The 22,448-nt window shown below is 36.7% G+C and overlaps 1 protein-coding gene across 4 annotated transcripts in view; it reads left to right on the top strand.

The window, feature by feature from the left end:
• The window catches only part of TNPO1 (transportin 1), an 80,820-nt gene that overhangs the window by 35,208 nt on the left and 23,164 nt on the right, over window positions 1-22,448 (top strand). For all 4 annotated transcript variants that reach the window (XM_424806.7, XM_040655695.2, XM_046905515.1 and 1 more), the window contains 10 exons: window positions 2,372-2,521; window positions 7,666-7,772; window positions 8,688-8,821; window positions 9,794-9,875; window positions 10,613-10,735; window positions 13,555-13,673; window positions 16,307-16,367; window positions 17,033-17,201; window positions 19,762-19,914; window positions 21,039-21,264. In XM_424806.7, coding sequence (XP_424806.3) covers window positions 2,372-2,521; window positions 7,666-7,772; window positions 8,688-8,821; window positions 9,794-9,875; window positions 10,613-10,735; window positions 13,555-13,673; window positions 16,307-16,367; window positions 17,033-17,201; window positions 19,762-19,914; window positions 21,039-21,264 — 1,324 coding nt within the window. The remainder of the gene's footprint in view (window positions 1-2,371; window positions 2,522-7,665; window positions 7,773-8,687; window positions 8,822-9,793; window positions 9,876-10,612; window positions 10,736-13,554; window positions 13,674-16,306; window positions 16,368-17,032; window positions 17,202-19,761; window positions 19,915-21,038; window positions 21,265-22,448) is intronic.

Raw genomic sequence — 22,448 nt, 5'->3', positions numbered from 1 at the left:
TATATGTTCTTGTCAATTCTATACTTTAAGGTTGACTAAGATAGAAGGAGGCAAGACTGTGATCTTTTTTGATGGCTGAAACATATGGCTGACAGAATTTATCACAGAATCTCAGAAGACTAAAGAGTGTCTTATTCAGCTCTTAGGCCATCTGCCTGTAATATTGGTGTTACAGAAAAAAACTCCATCTAGACCTATATTACTGTTTTCTGACAATGTAGCTGTTAAGCTGTTGAACACTCTGGATTCCGTAATTATCTTTCTGCAGTCATGTCATACTCAGATTCTCAAACTCGGATTCTGACTGTGGTGTGGTTTTAGAAATGCCTGAGTATCACATTCTGTGCTTCTTCTTTAACTCACATAGTTTGAGTCTGATTGGCAGTCTCTTTAACCTATATTCATGATCTCTGCTCACTACTTCAGCAAGGTGGTGATTGGTTTGGCTTTTTGTTTTTAATCTTCTTCCCTTTTGTTGCTTCTTGAATTCTCTGTCATTTGACAGAAATGTATAACTTTGAGTATGAATCCACTGAGATCCTTGTTGCAGATTGGTCAGATAAGTACTTGTTATGAAAAGTAGTCTTACTCTTTCCTTTGCTAAAGGAATGGATGTAAGATGCTTTGTACTGTTGCATTCCATTGGTATAGTCCATAAATAAAAAATGGTGTCAAAGGTCTGGCTTAACGTGGCCTTGATTTTTACCAAAAATAACTGACTGCTCTTAATACTCCTCATGTGGGGAATTCTTTTGTTTTTGTATCTGTATCTTTACTTGGTTAAACTGAAGTGATTGCCTTTTTTCTCTTGAGACTATAGCCACACATTCTGAAGAATTATTTTTTTTTCCTTAATGGAGAAGTTTAGCCACTACAAGAGAGAAAATATCAATGCACTATATTCTAGTTAGACCTTTTAATCACTTTTGGAGGATTGGATTTTTTGCAGATGTGTTATCAATGGATTAGTTATGTAAAGCAATCAGAGTTTGACATACTAAGTTGACATAATAGTAGATGTAGAGATTTTCCTTCTAGTTGAGTGAGTCAAACCTGAGACTGATCAAGCGTTCAAGTGAGAACTTCTTTCATTTCATCATTCTCCACCAGAACCTTAGTGATGTTAACTCCAAAACTTTCAACAAAAGAATGAAATTATTCAGTTTGATTTGTGGCAGTAATACTTGTTACTACTGTTTGCCACAACTGGTAACCTAGTTCTGTGATTGTTAAGTGTGTCTGCTTATCCAGTCTCTAGCAGTTTTGTTTAACATAATAGCCCCTCTTAACCATGTTTTTTCCCAGTCTTCCAGAAAATCTGTTGGCCCTTGAAATACAGTGAAACAGTGTTTATTTTTGCACTGTTTAGAGTTTGGTAGGTATTTAAAAAACGTACTGTGGATGAAGTTACAGAATTGTTTCAAGTATGCATGTAGAATGTTGCTTACTGGTTTACAAAGCTGTTCAACTTCTTGTAAAAGCTGTGTTTGTAAATCACTATGTTTGTAGTTATGGAACATAAAAAACAGTGCTTCTTTAAGAAAATATGAATGTAAAAACTAGATTAAAGAGTACATGATGGCTTTCTGGTTTTGGAGCTCAGATAAAATCAGCTGGTTAAAATGAACTTCAATTTCTGAACAAAACCTTCATTTCTGAGTACTGTTTTTATTTTATCTATCCCAGATCACAATAGATTACTTTGCCAACTGGCAGTCAGACATTGTGAGTGTACTGTGAGTCCTAGTATTTGTGATGCAATAACTTCAGTATTGAAATATCTTATTTTTGAAAGATGCATCTCTTATTTTGCTTAGCATTACTTCTATTTGGATATTAATAGTTTTTAAAGTTTGAAATAGATCTTGTGCAAGCTGTAATTCTTGATGCAAAGGGAATTTGAACATCCTTATTTCTTGCCTAGGTTAGAGTTCAGAGAACTTACTGCACAGTGCGTACGTGATGTGTTGGCATTATTTTGGTGAAAGCTGGGTTGCCATCAACTTTTACAGTAACAGTATTACAACAAGCCTGTCAGTATAATTAAAATGTTTGAATATCTGCAGTTTACCAGTTTCTTGTATGAGTCTCCTATACCTTGCCAATTAAGATGTATTCCTTGCCTATATCTGTAGAAAACTTGAATATGTTGACAAGGCAATACTGATATTTCAATTTTGAATAAACAGAAATACTGAATTCTGAACCTAAAAAGCTTTGTTATATGAATTGGTGAGTATAGTTGGTGGGAGATGTAGGGAAATAAAGATCAATATCTCACTGTAAGTTTTATTCTTGTTGCATTTCTGTGCAAACCTGCCTTATCCTATGAACTAATCAAAGTTCGAATGTAATTTACTTTCTGTTGCAGATGAACCAACGCGTTCCTTGAGTGGTCTCATCTTGAAGAATAATGTAAAAGCACATTTTCACAACTTTCCAAATGGGGTAACTGACTTCATCAAAAGTGAATGTCTGAACAACATTGGTGATTCCTCTCCCTTAATTAGAGCTACCGTAGGTAAGTTTGCCCTTGCTGATGTCAGTAACGTTTTCAATATGCAGAAGGTCCAAGTTGGAGCCTAAGTAGTGAACTAAAGAGCTATGCTATCAGAGCATTGCGGTTTCACAATGTTCTGATGCTGATGTTCATTTTCAGAATATGAAAGTCATTTTTGCTTCCTGTTTCAGTTCATGTCTATAGGAATATAACTAACTTTTCTTGTCTACTAAAACTCTACTTGTTTAAAACTCAACTTGTTGCCAGTTTTTGTACCTGAAAAGATGAACAGGGTAAGAGTTTGACTGCAGTATTACTTCAGCATTTCACTTGCATCAACGAAACATTTCTGTTAGCTGCTTTCCTTCTCCCTCTCCCTAGTCCACATATGCACATACATGCACACACTGTCAAGGGAGTTGTTAAAATTACTGTACTGTGTATGACATGCATTCAGATAACGAACTTTTGCTTTTAAACACCTTCTGTCAGAAAACAGTAGATAAATTAAACAGATCATAATATCAGCTAAAAGAGTGTGCTTAGGTTTGTTTGGATTTTTTCCTTTTTTTTTTTTTTTTTTTTGCTACATGAATTTTTTAATTCCTGGCAGTGCACTTCTTATGTAAAAAGTGCAAGTCTGCATTATTGTTACTTATTTCTAGGTAGAGTTGCTTTTCTGCCTGTTCATTCAGAGTATGATTTCCACTAATTACTGAAATCATTGCAGTAATTTTCTGTGTCCACTCCAAAAAGTAGGAAAAAAAGGTAGAATGAGCATTAATGGCATACTTGGTTACAAAAGGAAGAAACAGAGGAGTGTACCGGATTAAAAAAATCAGCTCATGTCAGCTGACTTCTGTTGGCTCAGCATGTAAAATAATCTACCAGAATTCCTTTAGAATTCTTTCTTTGCTTTTCCTTCTCTGTAGGATTGCTTCTTTGGACATCTGGATTATTTACTTTGGATTATAGAAAAAAAAACCCTAAGAGATAGGCATTTTTCTGTCTCATAACTTTTGAAGTTACTATATATTTAATAGTGTCTAATTTTTTGAGTAGTTGTAGGAAGAAGTCTGCACGTATTTTTGTACTTTTTGATTGTAGGAGTCCTATTTGTCAGTTCAGAGGAATTATTAGTGAAGTACAGTGGAACTGACCAAGGAAAATATTCTAGCACCCTTTGGATTGCTGTCTCGGGGTTGTTTGGAGATTTGGTGGTTACTGTTGGTTTCTTGTTTGTTTTTGGGTTTGGGGCTTTTTTTCTGTGAGGTTATTTGTTTTCAAGCAATTCTTCTTTGATTTCTTCTAATGAGAATTGTTTGTGGGTTAATAGTTTAATTAGTGTCTTGATTTAAGTGATCCTTGCAGGGAGTATTCAGGCATGTATGAACTCAGAAGATGTGTATCAACTGTTGAACTGTATGCTTACATAAGGGTTCCTATTTACTGCCTGCTGTGCACATTCCCATATGAAATAAATGTTGGATCCTCCTGACTTCTGTCCAGTACGCACCAGCATCTTGATATCACCTACTTGTAAATGTTTTACTACCTACCCGCATTGCTTGTTGGCATTTTCTAGTCAGAGCTGCATACAGGTTTTTGCTGTTCAGGCACAGTTAATTTAATGAATCACCCATAAGTAGGATCTCTGGAATTCTGAGAGGAAGACAAGCAAATACAGCAGCATTGAAATAACATCAGACAAGAAGTGATGTGGCCTTCACTCCTTTTGTGGTCACCGACATCTGGTGCTATCCAGACAAAAGCTAACACCTTATGGCCAAGATGGAGGCAAGCTGATCAATTTCACTGTTTACCATTTCCCTGTTCTTAAGCTCTAAATGAGTGTGAAACTTCTGTGTGCAATGTGACACAGGTTTTAAAAACCCTCATGCCAATGTGGATTCAAATTTTAAAATGCGTGCTACACGTGTTGAGGACTCACAAACTTGCTAGGAAATGAATGCATCTGTTTAGGAGATGCTTATGGCAGTTCTTAAATCTTCACAGGGACTCTAGTTTGGGCAGGCCCTGCTTAAAAGTTAATAGGCAAAATAGATTGATAAGATTAGTGGCAGGACTGAAGAAGCTTCACTGCAGAATGGAAATGAAAGCAAATGAGTATCTTCAGGGGTGTGATTTTGCCATTAAATCAGCTTTTTAGATGAAGGATTTTAGAAATAAAATTTTAAGAGCTACAGAGGCAAAGTACCCAAAATAAAGCAAAAGAGAAGCAACCCAGCTTTTCCCTGTTGCTTTCATAAAAGTATAGAGCTTAGCTGCTTTTTCTTTGTGATCTTTTTTTTTTATTATTTTAGTGTTGATGCTATGCATACATACATATATATATATATATGTATATGCATATATATATATAGGGTTATGCATATATATATATATATATAGGGTTGCCTATAATTGAAAAAGCAAGGAAAGAGATGACAATTATACTTACGTTTTTAACATTTCTGACATTCCTCTGGAGTTTCTCACGTGCTTGGTGCTCTCCTAGCCAAATAGCTGTTTGTTAGGTTTCACATTTGTCGAATGACATAGCAAAAGATTCTGTAATACTGATATGAATTTTGTTATACATCAAAGAGCACATTTGTGAAGATTTTTACTTTCAGATTTCTAACCTTGCTTCTTAGGTTGTTGGTAAGAAGGAAAGGTTCCTTTAGCTGTCAGCTCTTGCTCAAATACATCAGAAGTCAGAAACTGCTAAGCTGAGCATTTATTTAATTTGGTTATTCATCTGATGTCCACGTTTCTGTGACTGAGGGTCGTAGAGGAATGACTAAGGCTAATGTCTGGTGTCCTCTGTTCCCTGTTGGCCAAATAAAGCAGGAGGCAGGAGAACTTTCACACTGGGAAGAAGATGAAATGCATCAGAAGTCCATGTGGATTTTTTCTAATATGAGCATAATTATCTAAAACTTAATTCTTATGCCTGTTTCCTCATTGTTCTTAAAACCTTTTGCAAAACTTCAAATGTTATATAGTCTTTGCCTCTGCAAGTACTTGATAGCCTGTTTTTTAGTTTGTCCCCACTAGTTTCTTTTCATAATTTAAATAAGGAAAAACAAAACCAAACTGACACAACATGAATGTCTTCTCTGCAGACCCATACAGAAAGCTCACAACTACACATATGATCTGAACTATGTCTGCCCCTGTTGTATGGAGCAGCAGCCGCAAGTTGCTTCTTTCCTGCATGTCCCAAAGTGTTTCCTCTTAAGTTACCCTGCTGCTGCCTGAAATAAGCCTTCATGAAAAATGCTTATAGTTTCCCATTTGCTTGCCATCTGAAAGCACTTCTAGGACCTTTTCCAAAACCACCAACCCATTTAAGACTTGATGTGTGACTTTCCTCTCCTGTTGGTCCGGGGGAATTTCAGGAATTTCATTTGTATGTTTGCTTCTGAACCCATGTTAATTCTACTTACTAATCTGTGCCAGTTCTAATGTAGGGAGATAGTTTTGCAATGTAAGTACTTTCTCTGAGTTCAAGAACATTGATGTATTTTGTTCTTTTTGTGAAGTTCAGTTTAAATACATGAATAATCAAGTTGACCTTGCAGAAAAGAAAGCAAATAGCATCTTGGGCTGCATTAGTCAAAGCATTGCTTTGAGTTGAGGGAGATGATCCCCCCCCTCTGTTCAGCGCATGGAGTGCTGTGTGCAGTTCTCTACCCCTTAGAACAACGCAGACCTGGTCATACTGAGTACAGTCCAACAGAAGGCCAAGATGATGAAGGGGCTGGAGGAAAGACTGATCACCCTGAAGAAGAGGAGACTCAGGAGGAATATCATCAATGTATATAAATAGCTGAGAATGCGAAGAGGATGAAGAGCGATGCCCAGTGTTAGGACAAGGGGCAGTGGTTACAAACTGGAACACAGGCAGTTTCTCCTGAACACTAGAAACTTCTTTACTGCGCTAGTGACAGAGCAGTGACTCAGGTCTCCCAGAGAGGCTGTGGAGTCTCCTCCTTGGAGATCTTAGACCTCCATGGAGGTCATGGGCATGGGCACCCTGCTCTGGATGTTCCTGCATGGTCAGGGGTTGGGCTGGGTGGAGCCAGAGGTCCCTGTGCAGACTTACAGGAATCTTTTCTCTTAGCTGCAGTCATGAAAAAGCTGGATATAAATGAGTACTGTGAGCTGTATAATTGTTTTTTACCTCTTGTGATTCTTATTTGCCTGTTGCCTTCTGTTTTTCCAGCCTTATTGCATCAATGTAATCATGATGCAAAATCTCTTCAGTTACCATATGTAATTACCAGAATATCTTTTGCTCTGTAATGTTGACCTACGTTCTTGTCTATTGAGTAAGAATTTTAACATTTTACTCAAAGGAAGATGGTACATAGTGATTAGTTGAATTAAAGTACTTAGAAACGGAAAACTTCTCACTTGGATGATTGTTGCAGTAATACCACATTCTTTAGTGTTAGTGCTTACTAGAGGTAAATGTCTGTGACAATGATAAATGATGCTACCCATTTCATTTTGTCTTGTATGAAGTCAGTACCTAGGGGGCTTTCTGTGTTCCTCTCTCCTAATTCAGTTTTTTCTGAGTTTCTGTGTGTGCTGGAAATGGAATTAGTGACTCATTGGGCTGTCCCATTTGTTTGCTGGATCTGAATCAGCCAACTTCTACAGCTGATCAGGGGATGACCTGCCATAGTGTGCAAGCTCTTAACTAAGTATTTCAGTCTTAGCATGTTTCCATAATTTTTGTGTAAACATACTTAAGTTGTGTGTTCACAACTTCACTACTAGATTTTAAGTTTATTGATTGACAACCGATCTGATGCACTTCCTGTGTTCATGCTTTTATAACATAATAAGAGGTGTCTTAAGTGCATACTGTGTTTAGTAAATTTACAGCCAAACCTGTTTTAGTGTTTGGGCATGATTATCTCCTTAATTGGAATTGCTCTCACATCTTGAGCCCTTTGTGGTGAAAGGAAGGCACAACCATCCTTTGCATTTCAAAGCCTTTCAAATACTATTTGTAATTAAATATACTTCCTCTTTTTATGCTTGCCATTTCTTAATTCCTTTGTTCTTCTAGAAGAGGAAAAAAGAGAAGACATAAGTATGAAACCTGAGAAAATTAGATCTCATTTCCTTCATTCCTCTTTTTCATTTAGGTATTCTGATAACAACCATTGCTTCAAAAGGAGAATTACAGAATTGGCCTGAACTTTTACCAAAGCTTTGCAGCCTCTTAGATTCAGAGGACTACAATACTTGTGAGGTAAGGAGACTTATTCTAAAACAGATTATCATCTAAAATTGATTATTTTTATCTCTTAATAGATACAGTGTATATTAACAATATTTTATGCCTGTATGTGTGTACATCTACAATCTCTTCTGATAACAGTGGCTCAAGTTAGACACTTACTATTCTACTTTCATGCCTTGTTCTTAGCATTCATTAAAATGTATTTGTTTGTTTTGCATAAAAGCAGAATTAAGGATGGAGATGAATTGTCAAGATATCTGAGATAGAAAGTGTCCTGTCTGGGGTGCCTAATAGTTTAAGTAAATCATCATCACTACACTGACCTCAAATTTTCTTACTTAAACACATAAATTGTTCATTGTTCATACAGTGCCATCTGGAAACATGATCTGATGTTCTATTTCAGGCTAGTGTGAAATGAACTTCTTTTTCAGTGTGTATGAAGGAAAATAATTGAATACTAGCCTAACTGCTTTAAACTGTGGAGGAAAAAAAGTACTGTCTGATTCTATGAACACATAATTTTAGTTACTTGATGCTGTCTCCCGAAGTGTATGAAACATTTTGTTTGAAAGTAATCCTTTTGATGAAAAGGCTGGTACAGTGTGCGATGCTGTTGATGAGCTGTTTTCACAAGAAAAAAAGGAACTACATTTTAAATGTTTTTAAAAATACAATTGAGCAGATGAGCATTGAAAGCTAAAATTAAATTAGCACTTAGCAGCCATTTGACCATACTGACATCTTACAGATTAAGGTATAAAATATTAAATAAAAGGCCTATAAGTGTGTTTCAATTATACTCCAAATTTAGCTCACTTCAGTTACTGTAGTATTGTGCTGAAATGGCATATTCTGAAATGTTGCTTTCTTCAGAATGTGAGCAAACAAGTGTATTTTTTTTTGTTTGTTTGTTTTTAACAGGGTGCATTTGGCGCTCTTCAGAAGATATGTGAAGATTCTGCTGAAATTTTAGATAGCGATGTGTTGGACCGGCCACTCAATATCATGATACCTAAATTCTTACAGTTCTTCAAGCACAGCAGTCCAAAAATAAGGTAGGTTTAAATGTTGAACTGCAGATCCATGTTAAAATATTATTTACATGAGCAGAAAGGTCAGTGTGTTATAGATCTGCTTAAATTACTCTGATTTTAAAAAGCTAGGTATATTAAGCTCTAACCGCCACACTAAATTTTCATTATATTCAAAATGACTTTGGTATGGAATATCATACGCTGATGGTAGATTTGAAAGATGTAGAAGGGTGTGAGGAGAGTTCATCTATTGACCACATAGGTCAGCATGACGATTACTGGTACATGGAATCTCTGTGCCTTCTTAGATTTACTTGTTCAGGATCATTAAAAAAAAAAAAAAAAAAAGACCTATCTTACACGTTTCATTTGTCTTGTAATGACTGCAGCAATGGGAGAGTGAAAATACCATTTGCTGATAATGGTTATTTTTGAGTTCTTGCAGGAGAAAGTTTCTGCTTCTTTTTTCTTCTTTAAGCTGTCCCAAAACTTAGAAAACTGTGTATTTTAATGCAATCAAATTAAATTGGAGGTTGGGCCATATTATGTCCAGAGGTCCCTTCCAACCCCTATGATTCTGTAACTCCATGAAAGGAGTTCATCTTTTCACTTGAATACTATATTAAACTGTTCTAAATAGCAGAAAATATGACATAGGAAGTTGCCAGAATTTATTTGCTACTGCTGTTGTTTATCAACAAAAATAGTGGCATTTACCCCAGAATGAGCCAGCAATGTGCCCTTACTGCAAAGAAGGCAAGTGCTGTTCTGGGCTGCATTAGCCAAAGTACTGCCAGCAGGTAAGAGGCATGATTCTTCCTTTCTGCTCAGCACTGGTGAGGCCACACCTGGTGTACTGTGTCTTTTTCAGTCTTGCTTCTAGATGATCTTTCATTGTGTGATTTGATTCTGAATAATTTTTTATATCTATGTACAGTTTAGAAAATGTTTTTGAGTCACAGAAAATATATATTCTGACGGCTCTGTTTCTAGATCTCATGCTGTTGCATGCGTCAATCAATTTATCATCAGTAGAACTCAAGCTCTTATGATGCACATAGATGCTTTTATTGAGGTGAGTGAGTATTCTTTGTTGGGAGAGGCAAGATTAAGTAATATTGCATGTTTGACTTACCAAGAGTTTTAGATAATGTTTTATAACTGTCTGCCTCTAGATGCCCTACTTTAGGCTTTTGGTTCTTAGCTTTATATCCACCCTTTGCATTCAAGTTTATTTTGCATGTTTGTGATCCAAGTTGATGAGTCTAAATACTCTCTCAGCATAAAAAGTAATATTTTGAAAGATATTTCCTTTTCATAAGTGGAGGAAATGTATTTATATAAAGGTGCAACAGTAATGACATCAGTCTGTCACTACCTGTGATGGAGAGTTCAACACTGGTATCGTCATGTCATTTAGTCCATCTGGGTAATTGGTGTCTTTAGGTATTAGTACTGAACATAAACAGGAATGGTAGTAGTTCAGGTTATCAGAAGTATTTGATGTGCAGCTGTTGTGTCTTGAAGCATGGCTTTGGAACTTTTAGGAAAAGAAAAAGCCAGGAAATAATGTTTATATGCCAATATCTACCATTACTCAATGTTTGGTCACGTGCACTATGTGCATTGAGAGTCTGAAAATATAATTTGCTCTAAAGAAAATATCTGTAAGAAGTAGTAAAGTATTCTCAGGTGCTGGAATGGATGGTAACAATTATATGTTTGTGTACCTTAGTTTGCTGGTAATATAAATTTAAATGCAAGTCGAACTAAGTGAATTGAGACTTATGAACTGATACTGCTTTCCAATAGAATCTTTTTGCACTGGCTACTGATGAGGAGCCTGAAGTACGCAAAAATGTTTGCCGTGCTCTGGTAATGTTGCTGGAAGTTCGAATGGATCGCCTTCTTCCTCATATGATTAGTATAGTTGAGGTGAGTCTTATTTTCTTCGTTGCATGCTGAAACTAGTTTGGGGTTGGAGAAATAGGTACAAATAAAAAGCATTTCTAAGGAATGCTTTTCAGAAAAATGATAGAGCATCTCATCCTGGAAACTGTTTTCAGGCACATGAAGGACAAGAAAGAGGTTATGTGGACATTGTTCTGGGCATCCTGCTCCACACATCCCTACTTGTTTGAGGGGATCGACCTAATAGTATCACTGCAGAGATAATCCAAGATTGTATTCTCATTATACTGGTATTTTGTTGTTAGAAGACTGTTACTTTATTTCCTTTCTGCAAAATACAGTGGTAGTGAATTTATGTTCTAAAACATAAAAGATTAGACTTTTTTTTTTTTCAAATGTGGGACTACCATGTACAGTTACTGATTTCATCAGTTTTGTGCATGTTTAGATGAGTGCAAATGTAATACCCCAGAACTGTGACTATTCTTTAGCATTCAGGTGAAGTTGCTTTTGCCCCCTTGAAGGTTGGCAGTTTCTAAGCTGACTGCTGCAAACAGAGGCTTCTCTGCTTAAGTGAGGGACGTCTTAAAAAGAGACAAACTTGTATGCACATAATGGTCTTCATGCTCATGGTGAATCAGTTTTTAAACTATTAAGACAATTAATGATCCAGTAGTGATTCCAATACAGAAGATCTTGGCCAGTATTGTGCTATTAAAACAGACAAGTTTAGTGCTAATTTGTGTGCCAAGTTCCTGGAGCATAAAGGAATGGTTTTGTTTGGGTTTTGTTTTGTTTTAGTGTGCACTTCCAAGTGTGCAAATGCAAATGGGTGGGCTGTTTTCTCTTGTTTTTATCTGAAAACTTTATAACAGATTTTGTCAGGAGTACACCCTCGGTTTTCAGTTATTAAATTACACTTATGTGCTCATGGCCAATATTTATCCAAACATGTGGATCATAGGATCTCTCTCAGTAGAAAGTCTGAATTTTTATCATATAATACATAATGAGATTGCTTGTAATAAATGAACAGTGTATTGATGATGTGAAGAGATAATGGAGAAATGTACTGCAGTCATAAGATTACTTGCATCCTGTTGCTTCCTTAAGATAAAGACGTATCTGTTAACACTTAGGGGAAAAAAATGTTACCGCTTTCTATTTCAACTTCTGGGAGGCTTCTGGGATGAAAAGAGTCATAGAATAATTTAGGTTGGGAAAGACCAGAAAGACCTTCAAGGTCAAGTCTAAACAACTACCTGACATTACAAAGTCCACCACTAACTCACCTTCCTATGCACCACACCCACATGTCCCTTAAGTACGTCCAGAGATGGAGATTCCACCACTACCCTAGGCAGCCTCTTCTAATGCCTTTCCATCCTCACTGTGAAGAAATTCCTCCTGATGTCTGATCTAAATCTTCCCATGTGTGACATGATTCCATTTCATTGCATCCTATTGCTTGTCACCTAAGAAAGGAGACCAACACTCAAGGCCAACATCCATCTCACTGCAACCTCCTTTCAGGTAGCTAGTGAGAGCAAAGAGCAAAGGTTTCCCCTCAGCTTCTTCTTCTCCAGGCTAAACGGCCTTGATTCCCTCAGCCATTCCTCATAAGTGTTGTTTTCCAGTCCCTGCACCAATTTCATTTCTCTTCTCTGTATGTGTTCTAGCAGCTATATTTCTTCTAGTGAGGGGCCCAAAGCTGAACACAGTACTTGAGGCGATATGTCACCAGTGCTAAATACAGAGGGACCGTCACTTCCCTAGTCCGGCTGGTCACACTGCTTCTGATACAGGCCAGCATGCCATTGGCTCTCTTAGCCAGGTGGGCAGACTTCTGACTCATGTTCAGCCAGCTGTTGACCGGCACTCCCTTATCCTTCTTCTGCCATGCAACTTCCCAGCCACTTTTCCCAAGCCTGTACCACTGCATGGGGTTGTTATGACTGAATCATAGCACCTACCATTTAGCCTTGTTGAATACCGTATGACCCAGCCTGTCCAGATCCCTCTGCAGAGCCTTCCTAGCCTCAAGCAGACCAACACTTTTGCCCAACTTGATATCATCTATGAATGTGCTAAGGGTGCACTCAATCTGCTCAGCAAAATCATTGATAAAAATGTTACAGCAGCCTCTAATACTAAGAAACCAACCTTTTCAGACATAAGTGTCAGTATGGGAAATCCTAAGAGTTACTACTTCAGCTGTTGCAGCCACGTTCTTAGCATTGTTCTGGCAGTTGTCTGTAAGAAACTGTTTTAGTCGTGGTATACTTAGATGTTCTGTTTATGCTCGTATTTGATTGTATTTTTGTTTAACCATGGTTAAAGTTTCATAGCAAGTTTACAGATTTGATACTGAGTCTATGAATTACCATTCATGCCAGAAAACGCTGAGACTTTGGTTTATTGATTTGTTATCCTGTTAGGAGTTCTACTTACTCAGATTGTCACATTGTCAGTTTTTGGAAGTAATAGTACTGGAATTTTAAGAAGTATTTCCATTTTAAATGTATACTTGTGCCTTTTTATTCAAAAGTGAAGGGGAAGTTGTTTTATGTTCACCAGAAACTTCATTATGTTGAGTCTCTTGTCTATATCTTCTTTATAATGATGTTCCTACTTAAGCAATGCACAAATTCAGTCCGAATCATATAGGATTAAGATGTCTCACCATAGCCTCACATAGTTCGTAAGTCTGTCTTTCCACCTTACCAAAGAAACAAAAATACTGTGGTGGCATACTTGGGTTTTTATGGGTACACTTTCCAACATTAGAAGTTTCTTCTGGTCACCTAGAACTTACACAAGTGATTTCTTTTTGCACTGTGTAGTACATGCTTCTAAGGACCCAGGACCAAGATGAAAATGTGGCTTTGGAGGCCTGTGAGTTTTGGCTGACTTTGGCTGAACAACCCATTTGTAAGGATGTTTTATGTCGGCATCTTACTAAGTAAGTATTAGTAATTACAATTAATTGTTTCTGAAATTGTCATCTTTAAACTTCAATGAACTTGTTCCAAGACAATCTTAAAAAGGCTGTATCTAGCCTACACCATGCTTGGAAGAATTTTCCTGTAGCTAGTTCTTGTGCAGAGTAAAAATGGTTGTGGCAGAGTTCCTTTCAAAGGCTTCTGTTTCATACTTAGCTAGGTTTAGAAGCAACCTAACTGTATTGCTGCAGTGCTCTACCTCAAGCTTAAGTTTGTTAAATATCAGATGGATGCTAAGATATACTGTTGTGTGCTAAACGCAAACATTCCACATGACATTTTCTTTCATAAGTAGCGTACCACGGTGCACATGAAGAAGTAGCTTTGACAGCTGGAAGTTTGGGGATCCCAGTGCAATCCATCTGTGTGTATAGTCATGCCAACAGTTGTCTATTTGTATAAAGAACACAACAAAATGACTTAACATCACTTAGATTTAAGTTGAAGGAGGATGAACATCCATGTCTGAGATTTGCATGTCTGCATGACCGCAACATGGCTTGTAACTTTTTCTAGACTAATGTTAGAAAGACCTTCTTTCTAATAAATAACAAATTTTTCACTGCTCCCAGTAAATGGAGATTCTTTGTGTTTTTTTTCTTTTTTTTTGTGTACACACAGAAGATTTTTGAAAATACTACAGTCATTCTATCTGTGATTTTTGTTCTCCCAGTCAAGATGTGAAGGGAAGAAAAACTGCCTGTTCTGTAGATATTGGCATTTATATATGAAGCAATCTATTAAAAAAAATAAATATTTTTCGCAAGCAATTAGAGACATAAGAAGTTAAAGCACCTACTGTAACAGTAAAAAAAAATAGGAGCTGAAACCAAGGGAACTAATGTCATGGTAAATGACTTAGGTGTTAAAATGGTTTTATTTAATTCCTGCTTTTGTAGCTCAAACAAAAAAGAGTGACAGCAAATAAGGAGCTGGACTCAGTGATCCTTGTATCTCTCTTGAACTTGGGATATTCTTTGATTGACAGTTACTAGTTCTACACACATCCTTTCTGCCACACGTATTTACACTGAGAAGTTGACTAGTGTTAGATTTCTTCTGACATAAATGAACACTGACATTGCAGCAGCTTCATACTACATATTTGCTTTATTTTTCTTTAAAAATCTTCTACATTTCTGGGAAAAAGTGGATAAAAATATTAGTATATGAGGGCTGCCTGAAATTAATGTCTCCTATTTAATTATGCTGGCCCACAGTGCCGGAAGTAGAATGTCACTAGTATGGTAGTAGGAGTTGAACCTTCCCACTAATATTCCATTACATTTTGCTGCCATAAGACAGATGGCAGCAAAGGGACAGTCTGATAAAATGGTGTCTGACATGGAAAAAGTGGCACCCACCAGTGGCATTCACTGATGCTTGCTGAATGTTTCTGGGGACCAAGCAGTGGATGTGAGCACAGTGAGGTGGTAGGTGGTGTGTTTCAGCAGAGGTGGCAGTGGGGCAGATTTTTGAGTGTAGCATGCAGGCTCTTGTTCATCAATGGCAAAAATGCATATGCAGTGGTGATGCCTATGTTGAAAAGTGTTTTGTAGCTCAGAATTTGCTCTATCAAATAGTGTTATTGTACTCTTTTTATCTGTTGTAATTTCCATGGAAATAAATAGGGGGCGTCAGACTGACAATTGTATTTTTCATGATCTTTCAGTGATGTGTTTGTTGAAAGCAATTTTTCATATTAGTCCCATTTGAATGTGGAGCTATGCTGGTAATTAATCTCAGAGGGGGAAAAAAATGCCCACCAAAAAAGCCCAGTCTATTAAAGCAAGGGTGGGACAAGCTCTTTTAAAAATCTGTTTATATATCTAATAGTACATAATATCTTGTTCCATTTTGTTCCTGTAGGCTTTCTTATAAAAATGCATAATTTCTGCATACTTCATGAAGTGTGCTGCAGAAATGCCAGTGAATTGGCGTTGATCAGAAAGCTTACTACTCTTTCATTAAAATATCAGAAGGTAACATGCCATTGAGATGCCTGAGTATTTTACTGTCCTCATTACCTTCAGAATGAATACTTCTCAGTTGCAGAACATACATGGATTGAGTCCATCACTGGTGCTGGTACAGCATTACAAGCTTGTATTAGCTTTTCATACATGGTTGGTTTGGTTGGCTTTCTTTCTTTCTTTGTTTTTAACTTATTTTAAGAGGGTTCAATGTAGTCTTCCGTCTTCTAGGCTTAGCAAGATAGGGTTCACAAACACAAGTAAAAATCCCAAGTACTGTTTTTGAGGCCATATTATGGGAGTTTTGCGTTACTAATGAAGAGTTTCAGACTTACTTTAAAGCACCTTTCAGAAGTTAAGTTTCATTTTATGAAAGAATAATGTCCTGTTTTTAAGGTGAGAAGCCCACTTGTTAGAAAGTTTATGAGGTAGAGATAACACTATTCCAGATTATGAATACTGATGAGCATGAAATGGAGCTTGCGTTTGTATCAAGTTTCTGGGTTTTTGGATTTCTGTTTCTTTTGGGAGGAGTTGCAACCAAAATTAAGGCTCAGGTAACTGAAAATCATTTTTTTAATTAAAGCATTGTTTTGATGTATATCAATATCTCTTTGTAGGCTGATACCTGTGCTGGTGAATGGTATGAAATATTCCGAGATAGATATTATTTTGCTGAAGGTGAGCATCAATTTCGTTCTATGAAAATATCTTGTTAGTTACTGAGCTGCGAATCAGAATGATTCGGTTGATAGGTTGGATCTGGTCTACCATCTATTCAGTGGAGAATTAGCTCTCTGGGGCAAGATGTTGTTGGGACTGTTCCAAATACTAAATGCTATTACTACTGGGTTTGTTGGAAAATAATCAATGGGCTTTCCAGCTTTGCTCCTGTCCCCTCCCACCCAGTTTGGGTGTTGAGATATTGTTACCCATGACCTGTTCCTGCAAGGAAACCTTTAAAAATAAATAAATAAATAAAATAAAAAAATAAAAAAAAATTCAGCATCAGTTCTAATACCCTACTAGGTTGAATTAGAGCTTTTTTTATCCCAGCATTTTAAAGTATATCTCTGTGCCTTCTAATTCATTCCTATCAGTTTCGGCTTGTTAATAAGAAAGATACTTAATACTTTCACATGAGTTTATCTCATTTATGTTTTTCTGTAATTTTGAAGTTAAATACTGCAGGAGAATACAGGAGCAATGGCATTTTTAGTTAGCCAGGCAGCACAAGTGAGGTGTGAATCTTTCATATGGCTATAAGATCTTGAACTGAAATTTACCATACCTCTTTAACTTCCTTGGATAACATAATTGTACTGATGAAACCATTCCGATGACAGGGGGATGTTGAAGAAGATGAAGCTATTCCAGATAGCGAACAGGACATAAGACCTCGTTTTCATCGTTCGCGAACAGTAGCTCAGAAACACGAGGAAGATGGCATTGAAGATCGTGATGATGATGATGATGAAATTGATGATGATGATGCTATTTCTGACTGGAATTTAAGTACGTCAAAGTGTTGTGTAAAATGTGTTAAAATACATTAACTTGTGCAATACAAGAACTTCAGTAAAAAGATTCTGAGTATGGAAATACAGGGGCTTTGTTTTTGGACAGGAGGAAAGTAAATTCTGATATAATTAGTAGTTTGGGTAGAGCAGGGGTGATACTGTATTTGGAGGGGGGGGTGGTAGGAGGTTATTTCAGATGGCATTATTGTTATTACCAATATTTATTTTTATATGTAAAAAAACTTGCTTCTGACCAGAATAGAGTGCGTGAGCTATCAAGAGTGGACATAGCAGTGAGGAGCTGTGTCATAGGATCTTTACACCAATAGGCCATATGGAAAGGAAGGAAAGTGCCACAAACTGAAATATAATATTTTTTGTTAGCTCACTCGTAGAAGGTAGTGAGCAGAATTCCAGCAAATGCAACTTAAATGTATTAGCAAGTAGCCTCATTCTGGAGCAGGCAAGGATTTGTCTTCTGACTATATTCCACATGAGATAAATTTACAGCTGCTACTCTTGTCTCTTTATTGGTTCAACTGCTGACTGCTTGAAAAGGAAGAAGAAATTCTCTAGCTGGTTATTTCTTATCCAAGAGCTGAATTCTCAGTCATGAACCTGAAGACCTATGAAGACTTTGGCTAGTAAAATGAGGAAATGTGATTTCTTGGGGGCAATAGAAATTAGTTTAGTGGATTAATTTGATAAAACATGTATTCTTTTTTTAATCTAGAAAGTCAACAATTAGATTTACTTATATAAATAGGAGATCACACTGTAGGTTTTTTGAGAACTTCATTACTTGATTTTTAGCTACTTCAAACAACTCCTGAGAAGCCGTAAAAATGAAATACCTGATTTTATTGTCTCCCTCACTTCTGGTTCAAAAACTTCTCAAACCACGCTCTTGTTGTTTAGACTATTTTGTTCTTATCACTACATAATGAAACATACACTGCAGAAAAGTTTGTTCCTATGGCCAGGGGGTTGGAGTTGGATGATGTTAAGGGTTTCTTCCAACCCAAACCATTCTATGATTCTATTAGAGAGCCTTTTTATCAGTTTTGAGATTCAGACATATCCACAAAAAGTTTTATATTTCTTACAAAGCCCAGAGTTTTCATTATTAAATTTCCTGATAATCTTCAGCTATGAAAAGCGTAGCTGAAATTGACAGAGTACCTTGTGGTCCAGAGTTGTAGTTAAGATGATGTGAAATTGCAAAAGAGCAGAACATATGGGGAAACCTTTATTGGTGTGTGTCATCTGAACTTGAGATAATTTGGATTATCTCAAATTCAGAATTGGCCCCTATTTCTGAGTAGTGTTCTATATTTGACTTCCAATTTTAACAGAGAAAAGTCAGCAGCGCAGCTTGACTAATAGCAGCACTGTTTGCTATTAAGACCTGTTAACTTATTAACTAAAGACCTTTAACTTATTATTCTTCCCTATTAAAAGTTGAAAGTCTTACCTGTTGGGTGGAAGTACAGATCTTTGTTGGGAGTTTGTGCTGTTAATTATTGCTTTGCAATTGAGATCTGCTGTAAGTTGAGGATTCCCTTAATTCATGCAAACATTTTGAACTTCATTTAGAAGCAGAACAGGAAGTCTTATATTTATTTTCTGTTCTAGTAGCTATTACCTCCCACCTAGAACTTGGCTATGTCCTGTATGGGCCTGGTAGCTGTTTAGATCTAGGTTAGGATTTTTACATATTAGCGTATGCTTTGTATATTTTGCCCGATGCCTATCTTGTGTATAATTCTGTTCCCTCTGGAACTTTTCTGACAGATTACTAAGGAACTGAGATCATAATGAGCAAAACAGTGCAATGTAAATTCTGTAACATGCCTATTCTTTGTAAAATAGCTTTAGTGTTATTTTTCTAGATACGACAACACTACAGCAGAAAATGACAGAATTTCTGAAACATAGTTTTAAGACATTCTTGATTTTTCTTTTATGAGCTTTTTTTCCCTATAAGTAGGAGATTATATACTTATACAAGCAAGAGCATCTTGAACTTAGTGTACAGGAGTTTTTTTGTTTTGTTTTGTTTGGTTTGGTTTTTTTTTTTTTACAAGAGTTCAGAACAGAGGCGTGCAGGCTGCTTTCATTCTGTAGGGATTGCCTTGAGACATGGATCGTGTTGCATTCTTTTTCAATCAAATGCTGTTATTTATTTATTTATTAGGCAATTTCTGTATAGTTTCTCCAGTTGTTATATTCGAATCTCAGGCCTTTCCACTTCCTTAGTGTTATGCGGTCCTGAAATTACATAGAATGCTGCAGTGTAATTGTGTGGTTTCTGCCAGTGAGCATTTTAATGTCACTGCAGTATATGCCTTTTTAGTGGGTATTTAAGTGCTGCAAAACTGGATTTCTAAAAGCTGTACCCTCACCCCAGAGGGAAGGGCTGCGCTATATGTTGTAATGAAATTGAAGTATTCTTTTTTGTAATAATGCCCTGAAGCTCCACTGACAGCTCAAAGTTAAAATGAGGATTATACTTGCTAACCGCAACTGAGATTAATGCTGTTAATTCCCCTCAGGGAAATGTTCTGCTGCTGCTCTAGACGTTTTGGCCAATGTATTTCGTGATGAACTTCTGCCACACATCTTGCCCCTTTTGAAGGAATTGCTCTTCCATCCCGAATGGGTAGTTAAGGAATCGGGTATCCTTGTTCTTGGAGCAATTGCTGAAGGTAAGGCAACAGTGAATATCGACTTAATAAACCTATTGTCTGTGATTCCCTCTAGGAACGTTTACTTGTGCAGACAAGTGGGTGTCTTTTACTGATCTAGTTTCAGTGATTCATCTCTACATCTACTAGTTGGTGACTGGTGTTATTTAAATTTTGTATGTTTGGAAGGCTAAATAACTTAAGTTTTCCTTTATTCCCCCTTTCTTAACTCTTCAGTATGTATTTATTGGTCACTAATTAGGTACTAATTTGATTTGATACAAGTAAAATATTTAATAAACTCAATCCTTGCATTTTATTAATTGTCTTCAGAAATTGGAAAGATCTCTCTTCTGACTTCAGTGCCCTGAGCCACTTTCAGTGGATCATTTTCTGTTTCGCATATGATAACTTAATTTCCTCTGTACTTACAGGCTTTTTGACCTTTTGTCTGTGTTTCCAGTATCTTTGTCCTTGTGGCAGATGGAAGAAATACGTTTGGGTCTGTGTCTGCCTGCATTATCTTTCTTTTTCCCATAGTGCCTACTGAGTACATTTTGTTTGTTGCTGAAAACTTTTTTGTTGGCTCTGATTTCAGTCCAACCAAGGTGAAAGTTAGTACTTCCAGTAAATCTTAGTGTATTGTTCTCCTTGATGACCTGGAAGGTCAGCTATTGCTGATCAGAAGAAGGAAATTCAATTTCTGAAAAAAAAAGAAAAAAAAAATCCTTTTTAATGATGTGATTATTTGTTATCCAAGTTGAATCTTTCTGTACTTGTTGTTTTGGTCACTCTTGAGTAGTCTGATTTAGGACATTGAAGCTTTATAAACTAATATTATGTACTTGCTTTACTCCATTTAATAAAGCAGAATTTCTGGAGATTGGGGAAGCATTGAAGCAGAAATACTCTCAAATAAATTTAATTGGGGAGGTTTAACTGCTGTTTATGATAAGGTTTCTCTTATGACTTAACATAAATTAGATAGACTTGCTTTGTGTATTGTTAAAATTTATTATTATGCAATAGAGAATGACAGTGCCCTTTCTAGGAAGCGTTACTTCTCATTAATTCTGGTACTGAAGTAGCTGGTTTCTGTTTTATTTTTTGTTTTTTTGTTTGTTTGTTTGTTTTTTCCCTTACAGGCTGCATGCAGGGTATGATTCCATATCTTCCTGAGCTGATCCCTCACCTTATTCAGTGCCTCTCTGACAAAAAGGCTCTTGTGCGCTCCATTACATGCTGGACTCTTAGTCGCTATGCACACTGGGTAGTTAGTCAACCCCCAGACACATACTTGAAGCCATTAATGACTGAGTTGCTACAGCGTATCCTGGATAGCAACAAGAGAGTACAAGAAGCTGCCTGCAGGTGAGCCAAAGCTTAACCTAGAAGCACTCGCAGTGATGTTGCTGCTTCATTGGAAATTTTTTAATGCTTTACTACTGAATGCTTGACCTCATTTTAGCACACTGTATTGCAGTTTTTCTTTCAAACTGGAGTAGGTTCAGCTTTACAAATTATTCCATATTGTAATAAAATTTTATAAGTTTATTTATGTTTCCTTGTACAGTTCATTTTCAGAGTATATTAATCATCAAGCTAAAAAAACGTGTTGCCGTAAAAGAAACCATCTGTGTGACAGCTGTTTATTTTCATTATTTGAAGTTTCATTGGCTGGAAATCTGTTTTTTATATGCCTTGGAATAAGATCAATACTGATAACAGTAGAAAACTATCCGAACATGACATTGTTTATAGCTGTCTCAGTATTAGCAAAAGATTTGAGTTACTGTTACAGGGGATATTCTTTTCTCTCTTGAAAGGAAATCTTGTACGATAAGATTTTGTTCTCTGTCTTGCCTGCTGATATTTTGAAAACAAAACAAAATTAATGGCTTTGTTAATGGATGCAATGTTAATGAAATGAGAATGGCACACGTCCATGAAGATGTGTCAGTGTCTGTGTGGGGCAAGAATTTATACAGCAGGCTGCTAAGGTTTCTTCAGAAAGCAGAATTAGATCTCCTTGTGATTGCATGCCTAACATTTGGAGAGTTGTTGGGTGCATTTTAGGTTTTTGGGTCTCTATTTGTTTGGTTTTTTAGATCTCAGTAGTGCCTAAGTCAACACTGAGGTCAGAGTTCTTGTGCTAAGCTTTGCTCAGGAGTAGCTACGTTATTGTCTGAGATAAATATAATTAATTTAATGAAATACGCTAAGTTTTGCATATTAAACACAAGTTCATTTCTGTGTCCAAAGCTTTTCAAGCATTTGGCTAGCATGTTTCTTCAGCTTTAACTTCTGCTTGTATCCACCTGTCTTTTCAGTGATGACCTCTTGTTCCTTCCAGAACAAACAGGAACATGAGAAGAGTTCTTTCTTGACAAATTTTCAGATCCTATGAATCAGGATTACTTACAAATTCTATTTGGGGGGGGCGGGGGGGGGTGGGGTGGGGGAGGAGAATCAAACAAACAAACAAAAAGCCTTCCAGATTCCTGTTCGCCTTGTCTAAAAACATGGTTGAAGTGTGTGTGTCGTTAAATACAGCT

Source organism: Gallus gallus, chromosome Z (genome assembly GCF_016699485.2).
Source record: "Gallus gallus isolate bGalGal1 chromosome Z, bGalGal1.mat.broiler.GRCg7b, whole genome shotgun sequence".
Lineage (NCBI taxonomy): Eukaryota > Metazoa > Chordata > Aves > Galliformes > Phasianidae > Gallus > Gallus gallus.
This window is presented reverse-complemented; position numbering and strand designations above follow the sequence as displayed.